Source organism: Cololabis saira, chromosome 13 (assembly GCF_033807715.1).
Source record: "Cololabis saira isolate AMF1-May2022 chromosome 13, fColSai1.1, whole genome shotgun sequence".
In the NCBI taxonomy this organism is placed as follows: domain Eukaryota; kingdom Metazoa; phylum Chordata; class Actinopteri; order Beloniformes; family Belonidae; genus Cololabis; species Cololabis saira.
This window is the reverse complement of record NC_084599.1, coordinates 5,532,648-5,549,323: the sequence shown is the minus strand read 5'-3', so window position 1 is coordinate 5,549,323 and position 16,676 is coordinate 5,532,648. Positions and strand designations below refer to the sequence as shown.

At 44.6% G+C, this 16,676-nt stretch overlaps 1 protein-coding gene across 12 annotated transcripts in view; it reads left to right on the top strand.

Moving 5' to 3' along the window:
* Window positions 1–16,676, top strand: part of LOC133458001 (epidermal growth factor receptor substrate 15-like 1) — a 76,773-nt gene that overhangs the window by 24,887 nt on the left and 35,210 nt on the right. For 5 of the 12 annotated variants that reach the window (XM_061737442.1, XM_061737443.1, XM_061737437.1 and 2 more), the window contains 10 exons: window positions 3,322–3,401; window positions 3,487–3,648; window positions 4,639–4,836; window positions 5,459–5,641; window positions 8,193–8,298; window positions 8,445–8,495; window positions 9,564–9,700; window positions 9,836–9,899; window positions 9,971–10,119; window positions 10,702–10,795. In XM_061737442.1, coding sequence (XP_061593426.1) covers window positions 3,322–3,401; window positions 3,487–3,648; window positions 4,639–4,836; window positions 5,459–5,641; window positions 8,193–8,298; window positions 8,445–8,495; window positions 9,564–9,700; window positions 9,836–9,899; window positions 9,971–10,119; window positions 10,702–10,795 — 1,224 coding nt within the window. The remainder of the gene's footprint in view (window positions 1–3,321; window positions 3,402–3,486; window positions 3,649–4,638; window positions 4,837–5,458; window positions 5,642–8,192; window positions 8,299–8,444; window positions 8,496–9,563; window positions 9,701–9,835; window positions 9,900–9,970; window positions 10,120–10,701; window positions 10,796–16,676) is intronic. The other 7 variants (XM_061737444.1, XM_061737441.1, XM_061737446.1 and 4 more) reach the window with 6 other exon arrangements.

The following is a 16,676-nucleotide window of genomic DNA, read 5'->3' as shown; positions in this document are numbered from 1 at the left end:
TTTTTTTTTTTTAATCATCACAACTTTTGGTATTTTTTTGTTTATCCCTAAAAAAGGGATTTTTTGTTGGACACAAGAATAACTGGTTCCATGTTTTTGCCTTTAAATATGCTTAAAGGTATGAAAACATTAAAGTTTTCAGTTATAATTGCATAAATTGTCTATATTTCATTACTTTATAAACTGTCTTGGGGTTACATTTGCATAAAATGCTAAAAACGAAATTCTCAAAAATTAAAAACCGAAATAGACTGAAAATGGAAAAAAAAAATGGAATGTGGGAAAAAAATAATTTAAGCGATTTCATCGTCTCTGTTTCCTCCCTGGATCTGTTTGATAATTCTGACCCACAAGATGTTTCTGAAAGCAGTTCTATCAGCATTCTGGGAGGTGATTCGTCCTTACAGCATCATTAGCTGCCAATACTTGCTGTTGAATCTCAATATAATACTAGTATTAATATGTTGCATAACTACAGTCATATAATTCATGCAACAGCTGAAAAAACAGTTTTAATAACACTAACCCAAATCAATATCGGAATCGAATCGATTCGGATCAAATCAAATCTTGATAATGGATTTTGAATCTTAAGAATTGGAATCGAATCAATTCTTGACATTTGAATGGATCCCTAGCCCTAAAGGTAACGTCCCGGCAGCGTCTGGGTCCGGATGGGAGGGACCCAGCCGGACCCAGGAGGTCACAGGAGGTTTTATTCCCCCAAACCAGTGCAAAGACATGCTAATCAAACCGGGGCCTTGAGGGTCAGAGCTACACAACTACACTCAGACTGGGACTAGAACTCAGAGTAGCTGACGCCGTTAGTCGTGAGGCTGCCGGCACCATCACGCCACACATCAGGGAGTTAGCATGAGTTAACATGAGTGCCATGACAACAAGAGCATGGCATCTTTGTTCTCGTGAACCCCGTTCCCCCAAAACCTGGTTTAAGTCTTAGTTTGGAGCCGGTGCCGGATCTAGGACCAGTTGGCCTGGTTTGGAACGTCCGGTCCAGACCCGAGGTCTGACCTGACATAGAGGGACGCCTGGGACGATCCTGGGACGCTCCTGTCTGGTTAGACCAGGGGTCGGCAACCCGCGGCTCTAGAGTTCTAGAATTCGGCTCTTTAGTGCCACCCTATTGGCTCGCTGGAGCTTTTAAAAAAATGTTTGACCTTTTTTTTCCTTTTTTTCTTATTTTTTTCCCCTTTTTTTCTTTTTTTTTCTTTTTTTCTCTTTTTTTCTATTTCTTTTCTTCTTGTATTTCTTTTTTGAATGAAGGAATGAATTGTTTATTTCGGTTACATTACATTATTTGCAATTCAAACTGTGTGTGTGTGTGTGCAAATGACAAAACACTTTCATACAAGTTTACACTCATCAGTTTCACACAAAAAATAATAATAAACTCTGTAACCGAAAAAGGAATAGGCTGAAGCCAAAGCTTCTATTTGCCTACCCTGTACTTTCCAACAGAAAACCCAGATTATCTGCAATATGAAAAGAAACAAAAAGAGAAATTTCCCTTTAAATTGTTTTGCTTAACCAAATTATACTCCAATCATTTAGCATTGTAATCCTTAATTATTTTACTTTTCAATATTTTTTTAAAATTCAACAGAGATTTACACAGTTTCACTTCATCACTAAGTTGATTCCATAATTTGACTCCCAAAAATGAAACACATCTACCGTAGATGACCAAATAGTCGCCCGCGCGCAAATACGCGCCTGTGCTCTAATAGCCGCCGGGGGTCCGAGCCCATTTGGCATAATAAACGCCGGTTCAATTAAACGCCCGGGCGACTACCGGTAATAACCTGGTAATAACACTGTATTTGCATTGTATTGTGTACAGTATCGTTCATACTGCTCTGATCAGCTCCGTGTGTCGCCGTTACACAGACAAACTGTCTTTATCAGAGCATGAAAAAAAAAACGCTCCACCCATAACCGCTCAGCGCTCCAGTAACACTGCACCCCGCTCCGCTCCAAAAATGTTTGCATGCATATAAAATGCACATGTTTACCTGAAGTCTGTGTACTGGAACTCGAAGCCGGTTTTGGGGCAGGGGTGGGCTGTTCCCACACCCAAACCTGCGTCCTGCCCACCTGATCAAAGTCATGGGGATTCTTTATTATTTATAATTTTATTTTTTTATATATTAAAATCCCAAAATATCTGTACCGTTTCTGATTGGGTGTGCACTGCGAATCATTTTTAGACACAACAAAGAACGCGTACCGCAAAAGTTGTGTCTCAGCGGAGGAACCCGGCGTCCCAGCAAAATGAGAAGAGAAAAAAAGAGGTTTTCTGAAGAGCAGACAGCGCACACACTGAAGGCTGATTTATGGTCCGCGTTACACCAACGCAGAGCCTACGGTGCAGGGTACGCCGTAAGGCTGATTTATGGTTCCGCGTTACACCAACGCAGAGCCCACGGCGCAGGGTACGCGGCGACCCGCTCCGTACGTGGAAATGCGCTCTTTTTTTGCTATTAAAACATGATTTGTAATGTGAATTTGCAAAACTTAAACTACAAATAATAGTTTTTGACGTAACATCAGAGATTGCACATGCTCTCTGTGAAAGGATGAGTCAAATCGGGTCGCAGCTGCTTCAACTGTGATTCCTTCACGAGGAGCGACCAGGATTTCAAACACGTTTGATTTTTTTGCGACCTCACGATTCGTGATCGGGAGCTCTTCGTGAGGTGTTGTGTTGTGTACAGTGTGTACAATTTTAGTTCCAGTGGTACTATGGTGATCTCATATGTTCTTTGTAAGTAATGGTCTGGTGCTGCTCATTGCAAAAATAAATTGTAGCCTGGTGCAAATACCCGCCTGGTTCTTATAAACGCCTGGGGTCCAAGTGGATTTAGCATATTAAACGCCCGGGCTACTAAATGGTCATCTACGGTATATTTTTTCTTCTTTTTTTCACATTTTCACATTTCGACTTTTTTCTCAAGATTGTACTTCGACATTAATCTCGACATTTCGACTTTTTTCTCAAAATTTTCGATTTTTTCTCAAAATTTCGACTTTTTTCTCGACATTTTGACTTTTTCTCGAAGTGCATAATGAAAAAAAAATCTTCCCCCAGTTATAGCTAATATAGATTCATGCAGCATGTGTTGTCTTCATTCTAAGGCTTGTACAAGACTTTTAATGTGTTGCGGCTCCAGACATATTTGTTTATTGTGTTTTTAGTCCAATATGGCTCTTTCAACATTTTGAGTTGCCGACCCCTGGGTCACACGGTTCCGTGCAGGCATCAGGCTTGGTGGTTTGAATGTCCCTGCTCTCTGTGTTGGTGTGTCAGGGAGAAGTACACCCTGGAGCAGGACATCAGGGACGCCGAGGACGCCATCAGACACAAGAGTGCAGAGGTGCAGGTAAGAGCTCAGCTGCAGCCCCCCGGCTCACGGTGGTGAGCTGTAACTCCTGCCGCTCTCATCTGTGCTCGTGCTCGTCCACCAGGAGATGCAGAACGACCTGGACAGGGAGACCATGAGCCTGCAGGAGCTGGAGGCTCAGAAACAGGACGCCCAGGACCGGCTGGAGGAGATGGACCAGCAGAAGAGGAAACTGGAGGACATGCTGAACGAAGTGAGGCTGAAGTGCCAGGAGGAGTCTCACATGGTGAGGAGGAGGACAGACGCCGTCTGGTTGGAAACACAAAGTTTCTTAAAGGGGTTCCCTGAGGTCTGGATTACTGAACTCTTTAGGTCCACACACGATGACATCACCTGACACTCTCACCCTAATTGCACTTTTCCACTAGAACCTACTCAGCCCGACTCTCCTCCACTCGGTTTGGTTCTTTTCCACCAGGGGTCTAACGTGCCGAGTAGATACTTTTCTTTATCTACTCTACCGAGGTTCTAAGCAGCTGAGTGGGCTGTATCTGACATCATCACACTACAGGACACCGATTGGTCGGGGGGTTGGAGTCAGACGTCTGAGTCAGGAGGAGGAAATCAGAGAAAGAGACTCTGACGGATTCTGGTTCATTTTATTCAACCAGCAATGGCAGCAGAAGTCTGTTTCATGATCCAACTCTGAGGTGCAGATGTTCATAAACCTGGTGCTGACGAGAGAATTAAAAAGATCTAGACGGAGATAAGGAACGACCAGATCTACCAGGAGCTCTGTCCCTTGACTAACTTTTCAGCAGCGCAGAGACAAAGTAACTCTCTCCCATTTTTTAACTTGACATCAAACACAAGCCACAGATCCAGCAGCACATCTATCATCTCCTCCAGGTTCTACATCTTTAGTGTTGTTGTCTTCTTCATTTAGATACACAATCAAATACGTCACAGCAGCTTCTCTCCAACCTCCTACTTCTGATCTGGGTATTGAAAACAAACCAGGTCAAGGCGAGTCAAGTTGGACTGAGTAGGTTCTAGTGTAAAAGCGCCAAAAGTTTCTTAAAGCGGTTCCCTGAGGTCCGGATTCCTCAACTGTTTAGGTCCACACACGATGACATGACACTCTGACCCTAAGCGACTCACAGCAGAGGAACGCAAAGACAGCGATGCAGTAGCGTAGCAGAGGACTAAGACCCGGCCTGAACCCTGCAGCAGATGGGTTCCCTCCTGTTTCTGATTGGTCCACGTCTGCCCGCAGATCTCCAGCCTCCAGAGCCAGATCCACTCCCAGGAGACGGACCTGCAGAGCCAGGAGGACGAGCTGAGCCGGGCCAAGGCCGACCTGGGCCGGCTGCAGCATGAGGAGAACCAGCTGGAGCAGAGCCTGGCGGCCGGCAAGGTCCAGCTGGAGACCATCATCAAGTCCCTGAAGTCCACGCAGGACGAGATCAACCAGGTACAGCACCAGGTAGCTCAGCCCCCGTCCCCCGGTGTGGGGACGGGAGGTGTCCAGCAGGGGGCAGCACCGCTACACTGCAAAAACTCAAAATCTATTTCTAGTTAAAATGTCTCATTTTTAGTCAAAAAATCTCATTACACTTAAAACAAGACTCATCACTGGAAAAAACAACAATTTTCACCTGTTTCATGTAGATTTTCACTTAAAATAAGTAGAAAATCTGCCAGTGGAACAAGATTTTTTTGCTTGTAACAAGAAGATAAATCTTGTCCCACTGGCAGATTTTCTACTTATTTCAAGTGAAAATTTACTTGAAACAGGTGAAAATTGTCAAATAAGTTATTTTTCTGGTGATGATTTATTTTTTTTTTTTTTACAAATCTTTTTATTTGTTTTTTTTTTCAGTTCACGTACAGTCAATAAACAATTCAAAGTGACAAGGCGTTTCCAATAGTAGTTGTTGGGTAGTAGGTGCTACAAGGGTAGTGAACATCATAAATCTTAACATAGAGGGTGGTGATTGATTGACAGCAGCTTGGGTGGTGATTGACAGCAGCTTGGGTGGTGATTGACAGCAGCTTGGGTGGTGATTGACAGCAGCTTGTCTCCGTGTCCCCAGGCCCGCAGCAAGCTGTCCCAGATCCAGGACAGCCAGCAGGAGGTGTCCAAGAGCATCGAGCAGTACACCAGCAGCCTGAACGGAGCGCACGGGGGCAGCATGACCAACCTGGCCGACATGAGCGAGGTGTTCCCGGAGACGCGGGACCCCCCGGGCTTCCCCGCCGCGGGGAGGCCGGCGCAGGTACGGCAGAGCCCCACCCACCCGGTCACCTGGTCACGCGTTTGAGTCATCTCACTGCCACAGTCGCCATGGTTACAGTAAACTGAGGGGTTTCTACAGGGTTGTAGTTTACAGGCTCTGCACCAGAGACATCAGACCAGATTATTTGTGGTGGGTACAGATCATTAAAGCTTGAATTATGGTTCTGTGTCAAACCAACGCAGAGCACACGCCGTCACCGTGACGCCGTCGTGAACCTTTGGACTTCTCCATCACTCCATTTCTCTGCGGTGCAGTACCCCCTGCGACCGCTAATTCGCGACCTTTTCCTGAGTGGTTTATCCGACTTTTTCCGGTCACAGTGAATCAAAGAGATAAGGACAATTATTGTCCAAAAAAACAAAACAAAATAAATCACACATACACGAAGAAAAGAGCGCTGAAAGTTCACGACTGCTTCAAACCGGAAATGCGTTGCTTCCAAGCGAACCAATCACAGCCCTCTCCGTCTGCGTTTGGTCTGCGTCGCCTCGACACGTAGTTACAATTTTCGGGAGGTGCAGGTCAGTGACGGCATGTGGTCTGCGTCGATGCGTACCACACGCCGTAGGCACGGCGTCGTTTTGACGCAGAACCATAACTCAGCCTTTAGTAGCGTTTCATCCACCGCAGCCCCAGCAGCTGAGTAGAGGACTGTCAGAGATTCTGCTCCACAGATGTGCTGTCAAAATAACCCCACCACCTCTGTGCTTGTTGAGGCGAGGTAGTTCAGTACTTTACAAACCAGACGTGACACCTTCACGCTGGAATTATATCCCAGAGTCATTATTACGGCTCCCCGCAGGTTTGCAGGTCGCTGCAGACACCAGGAGAATCAAGGCAAGTTTATTTGTACAGCACAATTCAACACAAGGTAATTCAAAGTGCTTTATATCAACATTAAAAGTGGCAAGACACAATTAAACAGTGAATAACAAATAAAATGAAATACAATGATAAGAAAAGAGGTAAAATGATAAAAAGAACAAGTTGTTAAAAATAAGGGCAGTAGAGTACAGCAGGTAAGTATTTAATTAAACAGTAATGTTTTTATCCTGATTTAAAGGATCTACAGTTGGAGCAGACCTCAGGTCTACAGGAAGTTTGTTTCACCGGTGAGGAGCAGAATAACTGAACTGCCTCACCTTGCTTGCTTGCTTGGTTGGTTCCTGGGACACACAAAAAACCAGAGGCCTCATTTAAAGAGTGCGTAGGATTCATACTAAAAGTGTACGTGCGCTCAAAAGCCGAAAATGGCGTGCACACAAAAATATCCTGATTTATAAAACCGTGTGCACACACACTTGCAGGCAATGTTCGCTATATAAATCACAGTCCAGCTGGAAGGTTGCGCAGGTGAATTCGCCTCATATCCCGCCCTCTACACGCTCACTTCATACCATAAATGGGCAATGCAAAGTAGTTCATGACTGTATTTGCATATGAATGAGCCTGCTGAGCATGCACAGCGGCTTCCTGCAGCCTGTTTCTGCTGCGTCAGGATGAATGAGACGTGTCGAGCCACCGTGCCACTGAATTTCACGAAGACTGAGATGGAGATGTTGTGGATGAGGTGGAGGCAGGAAAACCACATTATTTGGTGGTCAAAGTAGTGGCATCACTATCAAAAATAAAGCGAGTGAGTGGCAGCACGTCGTTGCAGCGCTAAACGTCGTGAGTGCCACGGACAGATCTTTCAGATCTTTCAGATTATGAAGCTCAAGAATGAGATCAAGTCATATTTAGGCAGAAACTACTTATCATTAACTGTATTTGGCCAATCAATTTTTGGCAGGTAAAAAGACCCATTTTCAGGGGAGAAATCAGATTCTGGCAGGCAATCACTTTTTGGCACGACACCGGCACGGCGTGTTATAGCATAGCAGCAGCACCAGTACCAGTACCAGTACCAGCAGCAGCAGCAGCAGCAGCACCAGAGTCCTGACTGACGCTGAGCTTCAAACACAGAGGGACACGATCAGCGCTATTATATTATAAGTCTGATATGTGATGACATTATTAAGAGTATGACATGAATCTGGCTTCATTTCACCACCTCACCGCCTGCGTCGCCAGTTCCCCATATCTTCAAAATGTTCCTACGTGAGGGTCAGGGTTGGCGTAGAGATACGCACATTTTCCCGTTAGGTTTTTTTTTTTTAATCCTAACCTTTTTGTAGAAGGTGGCGCATCTTTCAAGCCCTGTTTTGTGCGCAAGCAAGCTTTATAAATGAGGCCCCAGAACCAGATGACCTAAGTGAGATGGTTGCTGTGTTTCCTGTTAGCTGTTAGCATAGAGGGCTGGGATGGGCGAAAACACGGAGGCTCGCCTCCCGTGGCGGGGACGACCCGGCGGGGACGACCCGGCTCCAGCCGGCAGGGACTCGTCTCCACCACCACCCCCTTTCCTGGCCGGGCCTCAGCTGGAGCTGAAGTGGGCGGGGCCAGCTCCTGGGTGGGCGGGGCCAGCTCCTGAGGGGGCGGGGCCTCCTCAGACTGTTGAATGACACCCGTTGGCGTCTCTGATCCACAGGAAGACCCGTTCAAGGTGAAGCCCTCGGTGTTCAGCAGCCAGCCCCAGGAGCTGCACACGGACCCGTTCCACGCTGAAGACCCCTTCAAGACTGACCCCTTCAAAGGTCGTCCTCTCCCCCTCCCTGTCCCCTCCTCCCCCCTCCTCCTCTTATTTGTTCCTCACAGCTTCTCTCTGTTCTTGCTGCACTAGTTCACTGACGCTCTTCTCCTCTCTGTCTCCCTGTGCCGTGGCGTGATTCCTCTCTTTTAGGTGACCCGTTTCAAAATGAGCCTTTTGCAAAGCAGCCGTCGTCGTCTTCAGGTAGATACTGGGAGCTGCTCCTCTGGTCACACTGGGGCCCAGACACACATTTACATGAGCTTGTTTGTCCACACAGATGATTGAGATGCTGGAGAAGCAGGTCACAGCAGCTGCTGCCGTTAGTTACAAACTCAGTTTCCACAGATTTAATCAACGTGACAAAACTCCTGACGTAGTAGTTAAAAAAAGCTAAAAACAAACCGGACCCCCTCAAAACAGAACCAGCTCTGAATTCAGTCTTGCTTTCAGTGTTTCAACGTCAGAAATCAAACTAAAGTCATCCCTGGCTATAACGCGGTTCACCTTTCACGTCTCGCTGCTTCACGGATTTACATTGTGCATCGTGTTCTGCATTCTGATTGGCTAAACAATCTCCCCACTTCTTCACTTCCTGTGTCAATAACGTTGGTTGCTTAGCAACAAGCGGAAAACGGCCAATGAGCTTCAGCAGCAGCTCAAGAACGGGACCATTTGATGAATCGTTCATTACAGTCTCAGATATAATCGATTGATCCAGTCACTATTTGTCCTGCTGTACTTATTGTATTTTTTTTCATAATAATTTTTCATTTTCTCCCGTTCAAATCCAATAACTTGGGTCCCGGTGGTGCGGGGCTCTGCAATTTGAAGCCTTCTATAATAATTGTAAAAAGAATTTCACTTACCACAGGTTCTTTTTGCAACGTAACCGCTGCGAAAAATTAGGCATTACTGTAATGACAATATCTCCACGTTGAGAAACTCTCCTTCTCTTGGGTCATGACTGTCTTGTTTTTGAATAAACACACACTACGTTTCCTCCGGCCTCCGCGTGTGGGGAAAAAAAGCTTCACTGTAGCCAGAAATAACAGAGTAACGCACCGTTTGGTAACGGTAACTGAGTTACTGAATTTAAAAAGTAATGCGTTAGAGTATTAGTTACCGCAAAACTAACAGCGTTACTGTAACGCGTTACTAAATTACCAGTCCCAACACTGCTAAACACGCCGGCTGGCTCAGACCTGAACCTGAATGTTTGTCCGACCCGGCGAGCGAGTGTTTGAGTGACCGGGCCTGTTTCTGCTGCAGATCCGTTTGGGGGAGACCCGTTCAAGGAGGCCGATCCCTTCAAGACCTCGTCGGAGGATTTCTTCAAGAAGACCAGGAAGATGGATCCTTTCTCCAACCCAGACCCCTTCAGCAAAAGTGCCACGTTGCCCTCTAAGGTACCAGTCTGATCCGGACAGAACCAGTGAGCCGGTAACTGGTGGCGTTAAGGGGAACCACTCTGCACAACTGTTACAGTTTGAACGCAAATCCGGCGGTTTCTTGATGAAATACTTATTTTGTGTTTTCTGCAGCAGACCAATTCCTTCTCAGGCACCGACCCGTTCACCAGCAGCCAGCCCAAGTCCAGAGGCTCAGGTACGATCATGCTTGATGATGTCGGCCACACTGAACCGTGTGCTGGGACTGAGCTGTGATTCTGATTTCAGCAGACCTGTTCGGCACGTTAGACCCGTTTGGCAGCAGCTCGTTCGGCGGCAGCACCAACAGCTCGGCCGGATTCGCAGACTTCAGCCACATGTCTAAGCCCAGGGATCCGTTTGAGGGACGGGCCGGCTGGCTGCCAGACTTCCAGAAGGTACTGCAGACAAAAACTGAAAACAGCAGTGAAAACAGCAGTGTCCACCGCTGCTTCCTCTCCAGAAGCCCTGCTGCTGGTTCTGCACTGCAAAAACTCTAAATCTTAACAAGAATATTTGTCTTATTTCTAGTTAAAATTCTCATTTTTAGTCAAACAAATCTCATTACACTTAATTATTATAATTATTTGACAATTTTCACCTGTTTCAAGTAGATTTTCACTTAAAATAAGTAGGAAGATCTGCCAGTGGAACAAGATTTTTTTGCTTGTAATGAGAAGATAAATCTTGTTCCACTGGCAGATTTTTTTCTACTTATTTTCAGTGAAAATTTACTTGAAACAGGTGAAAATTGTCAAATAACTAGTTATTTTTCTGGTAATGACTCTTGTTTTAAGTGTAATGAGATTTTTTTGACTAAAAATGAGACATTTTAACTAGAGATAAGACAAATATTCTTGGTAAGATTGTAAGTTTTTGCAGTGTGAAGCAGCAGCAGGGATTCTGCTGTTCTCATCCAACCAGCATCACTGCTGGAATATTTTTACTAGCATCATTAAAACTCTTTCATTTCATTCCAGCCGGCTTTCGTGGACGACCCATTCAGCAGGAAAAGCGACACTCCAGCTCTGCCTCCGAAGAAAACCGTCCCCCCGCGACCCAAACCCCCCAGCGGTGAGCGGCTCTTCACACACACCTCCACTGGGCTTTAGATACGAGAGTCCGTCTGTTAGTGTACATGTTGAGGCCTCCTCTACGCATGACTAGCAGAGAGAAGGAGCTGTGCAGAAGGTCTCCGTGGGAACGTGTGGTTTGAGGTCGGCAGGGCAGAGGTTTGCTCTCAGAGGAAGTACGACTTGAGCTTTATTTATCACAAAACCACAACAGCAGCCCTACAGCACCACTCTTCCTAATATGACAGGTAGGCAGAAAGAGTGACAGTGTCCTCGTGTAGACGTCCCACAACCCACCCAGGGATCCAGCTCGGCCACGCACCCCCAGCAACACCCTCACACAGTGAAAGTAAATGTATTAATGGATAGCCCCTTGAGATGAATCATCTCGTTTTCGAAGGGGTCCAACAAAAAACATACAACGCAGTACAAAACAGTTACATACAACACACATAATACATAATACATAAGGCTCTCACACACAAACCCGCCCACACACCAGTCCCCAGGACCCACACACCTGAAGAACACAAGTAAATACTGCATATAATGCAGTAATAGCAACAAGAACAACATATTAATATTAATAATAGTCATTGTCATCATCATTATGATACAATATATGAAGAAATACATATATTATATATAAAATAAATAAATACAAATAAAATGAGAAGGCAATACCACTAGAGGCAACTACATGGTTTATTGAGGTTGGAATATAGTGAGTTTTTAAAGAGGTGTAATGAATTAAGTTTTCTTATAATGATGGGTAAGTTGTTCCAATCTGATGGGGCTTTAAACTTAAAAGCACGAAAAAAAAAACGAAAAAGAAGGGCTGCTGAGTGTTTCTAAGAGAATATGAGGATTTATATGGAATCAGATATTGTTTTAAGTAAGATGGATAACTAAAGTGTATACATTTGAATATGAGTTGGAGCCAGTGGTGTTGTCTTCTTGAGCTGATTAAACCAGTTTAATGATGGATACATGGAGCAGTGGTGAGTTCAGTTTAATGATTGATACATGGAGCAGTGGTGAGTTCAGTTTAATGATGGATACATGGAGCAGTGGTGAGTTCAGTTTAATGATTGATACATGGAGCAGTGGTGAGTTCAGTTTAATGATGGATACATGGAGCAGTGGTGAGTTCAGTTTAATGATGGATACATGGAGCAGTGGTGAGTTCAGTTTAATGATGGATACATGGAGCAGTGGTGAGTTCCGTATGGGCACCTTAACACAAATCTACAGAGACCGTTGTAAATGACATTGAGGGGTTGAAGATGTGATTCATAAGTGTTCTGGTAAACAACATCAGCATAATCTAAAATGGGTAATAAGAGTTGTGTGAAAATTATTTTCCTCGTTGGTAGAGTGAAACAGTTTATTGAAACCCATTGTGTATCAGTTAAGGGAGTTAATCTGTGGAACAACTGCAAAGCCTATAGTTAGTGTTTAGTAAACCTCTAGCTGGTGTTGGTAAATCTCTAGGTAGTGTAAACTTTAGTGTGTCAGAGTCGCTCCTGTGGTTTCTTGTGCTGGCCCCCCCTTCTCCTCCCTTTTCTCTCTTTTGTCCATGTTGCAGCATCCTTTGCCGGACACCGGAACCTGCAGGTGGTCGTGGGTGGCTTGTAGCTTGCATTACGGAGCACAAGTCTTTCCCCGACCCTGCACCCCAACCTGGGACTTGCTGATTGGGCCGGAGCTTCGGGAGCTGCGTGCTGGCCTGCGGTCCCCACCCCTGGTCATCCCGTTGCTGCCCCCCCCTTCTCCTCCCTTTTCTCTCTTTTGTCCTGCAGGTGGCCGTGGGTGGCTTGTAGCTTGCATTACGGAGCACAAGTCTTTTCCTGACCCTGCACCCCAACCTGGGACTTGCTGATTGGGCCGGAGCTTCGGGAGCTGCATGCTGGCCTGCGGTCCCCACCCCCGGTCATCCCGTTGCTGCTTCCACCTGCCTGCTGTGCTGTTGCCGTCCCTGACCCACCAGTCTGGCCCTCGGCAGGAGGGTCCCCCCTTATGAGCCTGGTCCTGCTCAAGGTTTCTTCCCTCCTAAAGGGGAGTTTTTCCTTGCCACTGTTTGGCTTAAGGTTTTTCTCCCACTAGGGGAGTTTTTTACCTGCCATTGTTTATGTAATATCTGCTCGGGGGTCATGTTCTGGGTATGGGTCTCTGTAAAGTGTCTAGAGACAACTCTGTTGTATTAGACGCTATATAAATAAAATTGAATTGAATTGAATTCAAAGATGAAATTAAATCATGCAAATCACTAAGTAAGTTTAAACAAATCTTTAAAATCAATGCTCTTTATGGATACAAAAAACGGAAATGGACACATGAACTGACAGCCAGTGACCAAAGTGCCTTGCTCAGCTGAACCACTTTTTCTTGTCTTTCTTGTCTCTTATGCTTTTCTTTTAGAAGTTCTGTGAAATGAAGAAATGGTAAAAACAGAACATTAGAAGGGGTAGGACTAGAAAAGTTTTTTGAAACTTCATCCTACACCCTTTCAAACAGGAAATATTTATATACATATAGATTTGTCTCTTTAATTTGCTTTGCTTATGGTTTTTTTTTTTTTTTTTTTTCGGTATATACATTTTATGTATTCTGATTATTTTAACCTGTTTGAATAAATAATGAAATGAATGAAATTAAATTGAACGGTAAAGGATGCCTAGCTTGCGATGTAACTTGGTTGTGATGGACTCAATATGATATTTAAAAGAAAATAATGGGTGGATCCAGAGGCCGAGGTGTTTGAATGAGCTCACCTGTTCAAGCCATCATTAAAAAAAATATTGAGATCTGGGTTATTTCCAAGGCCTAATCTGGTACCAAACAACATTGAGCATGATTTCTTTTTGTTTAACAAAAGTTTATTAGTCTGCGTATAAATGTATTTGACAATTGGAACAGGTTTTTGAGAGGTCATTAATAAAAATGGAGAAAATGAGTGGTCCAAGGGATGTATGTATGTAAATGTAAAACTGGATCTGGTTGGTAACCAGGTTAAACTGGATGTGAGGGCTTACAGGGGCCTCATCCTACTGTTGTCATGGTTACATAGGTTGTACATTAAGTATTGTTTGGTGTGGCCGATCTGGTGTCTGCTGGGGTCTTGTCTGGTGTGGTAGACCTGGTCTGTGCTGTTCCTGGGCTGATCTTCAGGATCAGGATCTTCAGTGGCACAGGAATGCCAGAATGTACTAGAATTATCTGTTGTGGGAAATCTCTTCAAAGTCATCTAAAAACTCACTGTTCCACATCAGGAAAACCAATCTTCCAATAAATGCTGAGATGTTCTAGAGTGGATTTCCTGAAGTTTTTCTACCAGGGATAAGCACGATAAATATGTAAGGGTTTTCTCCCACCAGGGGAGTTTTAACTGGCCATTGTTTTGCTTGAAGGTCAGGTTATGGGTCTCTGGAAAGATGCTAGAGACAATTTATATCGTAATAGAGGCTATGTAAATAGAATAGAAGTCCATCCATCCATCCTTCTTCATCCACTTATCTGGGGTCGGGTCGCGGAGAGTAGCCTCAGCAGGGAAGCCCAGAGGTCTATCTAAATACAATAGAATAGAACTGAATATTTTGTCATTTTTCTGCTGTCTTGCATCTTCATTTATTATTGCTTCATAGTATCAATTTTTACTCTTCTGCTATAATCTCAGCAGCAGATACGTTTAAATTCACCTTGTAGCTGGCAAAATATTCTCACTCTAAAACTTTAAATTAGCAATTTGCTGCCTGTCTTCCCCCCTCTCTTTGTCTGTTTCCTGTCCACCTACTTTCTCAATAAATTCCACTAGTGTCATAAAAATCTAAACGAAATAAAAATAAATTAACTGTGACATTTTAGGTTGGGAATCAAAAAAAGGTCTGGTTAGGAATGGGTTTGAAATAATATGATGAATATTTATGTCGGCCTCTTCTGGTAAACGTTGTTTTTGAAACCTTTTTCTAGAGAACTTGGTGTTTATGCCAGCAGGTTCCTGCTGACTCAGGGGTGGTGGAGGTGGTGAGTGAGAGGCTTTCATGCTGGATGTGGGGTTGTACTTGGTGAGTGTGTAGATTTGATCTCCCTAAAGTGCTGTTGTTTTGTTTTTGCACATGTGAAGGTGATGTTGTACGCCGATGATGATGTGGTTTACCCGGCCTCTTGTTTTCAGGCACGCCCTGACTCGCTTCCTCTGCAGCGCCAATGTGTGGTTTTCTGTGTGTGTGTGTGTGTGTGTGTGTGTGTGTGTGTGTGTGTGTGTGTGTGTGTGTGTGTGTGTGTGTGTGTGTGTGTGTGTGTGTGTGTGTGTGTGTGTGTGTGTGTGTGTGTGTGTGTGTGTGTGGATCTCTTCTTTGTACATGTGTGCATGCTCTTTCCCATCTTCTCGGTGATGTGCAGGCCGGTGCAGCTCGGTGCTCGCTGCTGTTTTCACAGCGTTGTTGTGTTTGTGGCTTCGTGTGGTCGGAATTCAAATGAGGTGCCACTCCAACTTCTCGAACAGGGTGGAGTCCACGGCTGTGGTTTCTGAAGTGTGTGTGTGCACGCTCCCATGCACAGGGTTCACGGAAAGAGGAAAAAAGTGATTGGCAAGCGTACATTTGTGTGTGAAGTGAACTACTCACCCCGACCAGCTGGTTTATTTGCTAACAGGACAGAGTGTGTGTGTGTGTGTGTGTGTGAGTGTGAGTGTGCACGTGTGTGTGTGATAACGGTTGGACTGGTCCTGTGGTTTTACACCTACACAACACCATCATGCAGCCAGCGTTCCCACGATCCTTTGCCAGTTTCAGCACCCGTCAGTAACACAAACTGCTGTTATCACGGCTACTGAACCACAATTCTCACCCAGGTCCGCTGACGGAGGGAACTGAGAAGCAGAATTTAAGAAATGAACAAGGTGTTTTGATAAATCCTTAATGAATTTATGTCAAAGGCCAGGCAAGTTTATTTATATAGCACAATTCAACACAAGGTCATTCAAAGTGCTTTACTTTGACATTAAAAGTGGCAAGACATAATTAGACAGTAAATAACAAATAGGATTGAATAAAATTATGAATAAGATGATAAGAAAAGAAGTAAAATTATAAAAAGCACAAGCTGTTAAAAATAAGGACAGTAGAGTACAGCAGGTAAGTTTAATTTAAGAGTAGCTTGAGTAAACAGTAATGTTTTTATCCTGATTTAAAGGATCTACAGTTGGAGCAGACCTCAGGTCTACAGGAAGTTTGTTCCACCGGTGAGGAGCAGAATAACTGAACGCTGATGAACCTTGCTGGTTCTGGTTCTGGAACCACAACAAACCAGATCCAGATGAAGCTCAGGGGTCTGGGAGCTTCATAGGAACTAACAGATCCAGATGAACCTCAGGGGTCTGGGAGCTTCATAGGAACTAACAGATCCAGATGAAGCTCAGGGGTCTGGGAGCTTCATAGGAACTAACAGATCCAGATGAACCTCAGGGGTCTGGGAGCTTCATAGGAACTAACAGATCCAGCATGTATTTTGTTCCAAGACCATTCAGGTCTTTGTAGACCAGCAGTAAGATTTTAAACTCTATCCTTTGACTCACTGGAAGCCAGTGTAGTGATTTCATGACCGGTGTAATGTGGTCTAGTTTCCTGGTGTTTGTAAGGACTCTGGCGACAGCGTTCTGGATCAGCTGCAGCTGCCTGATAGATTTCTTGTTAAGGCCTGTAAAGATGCCATTGCAATAATCCAACCTACTGAAAATGAATGCATGAATACGTTTTTCCATGTCTTGTTTAGACAGAATCCCCTTAATTCTAGCAATGTTTTTCAGGTGGTAATAGGCAGATTTAGTGATAAACTTTAGATTGCTGTTGAAGTTCAGGTCTGAGTCAATAATTACACCAAGA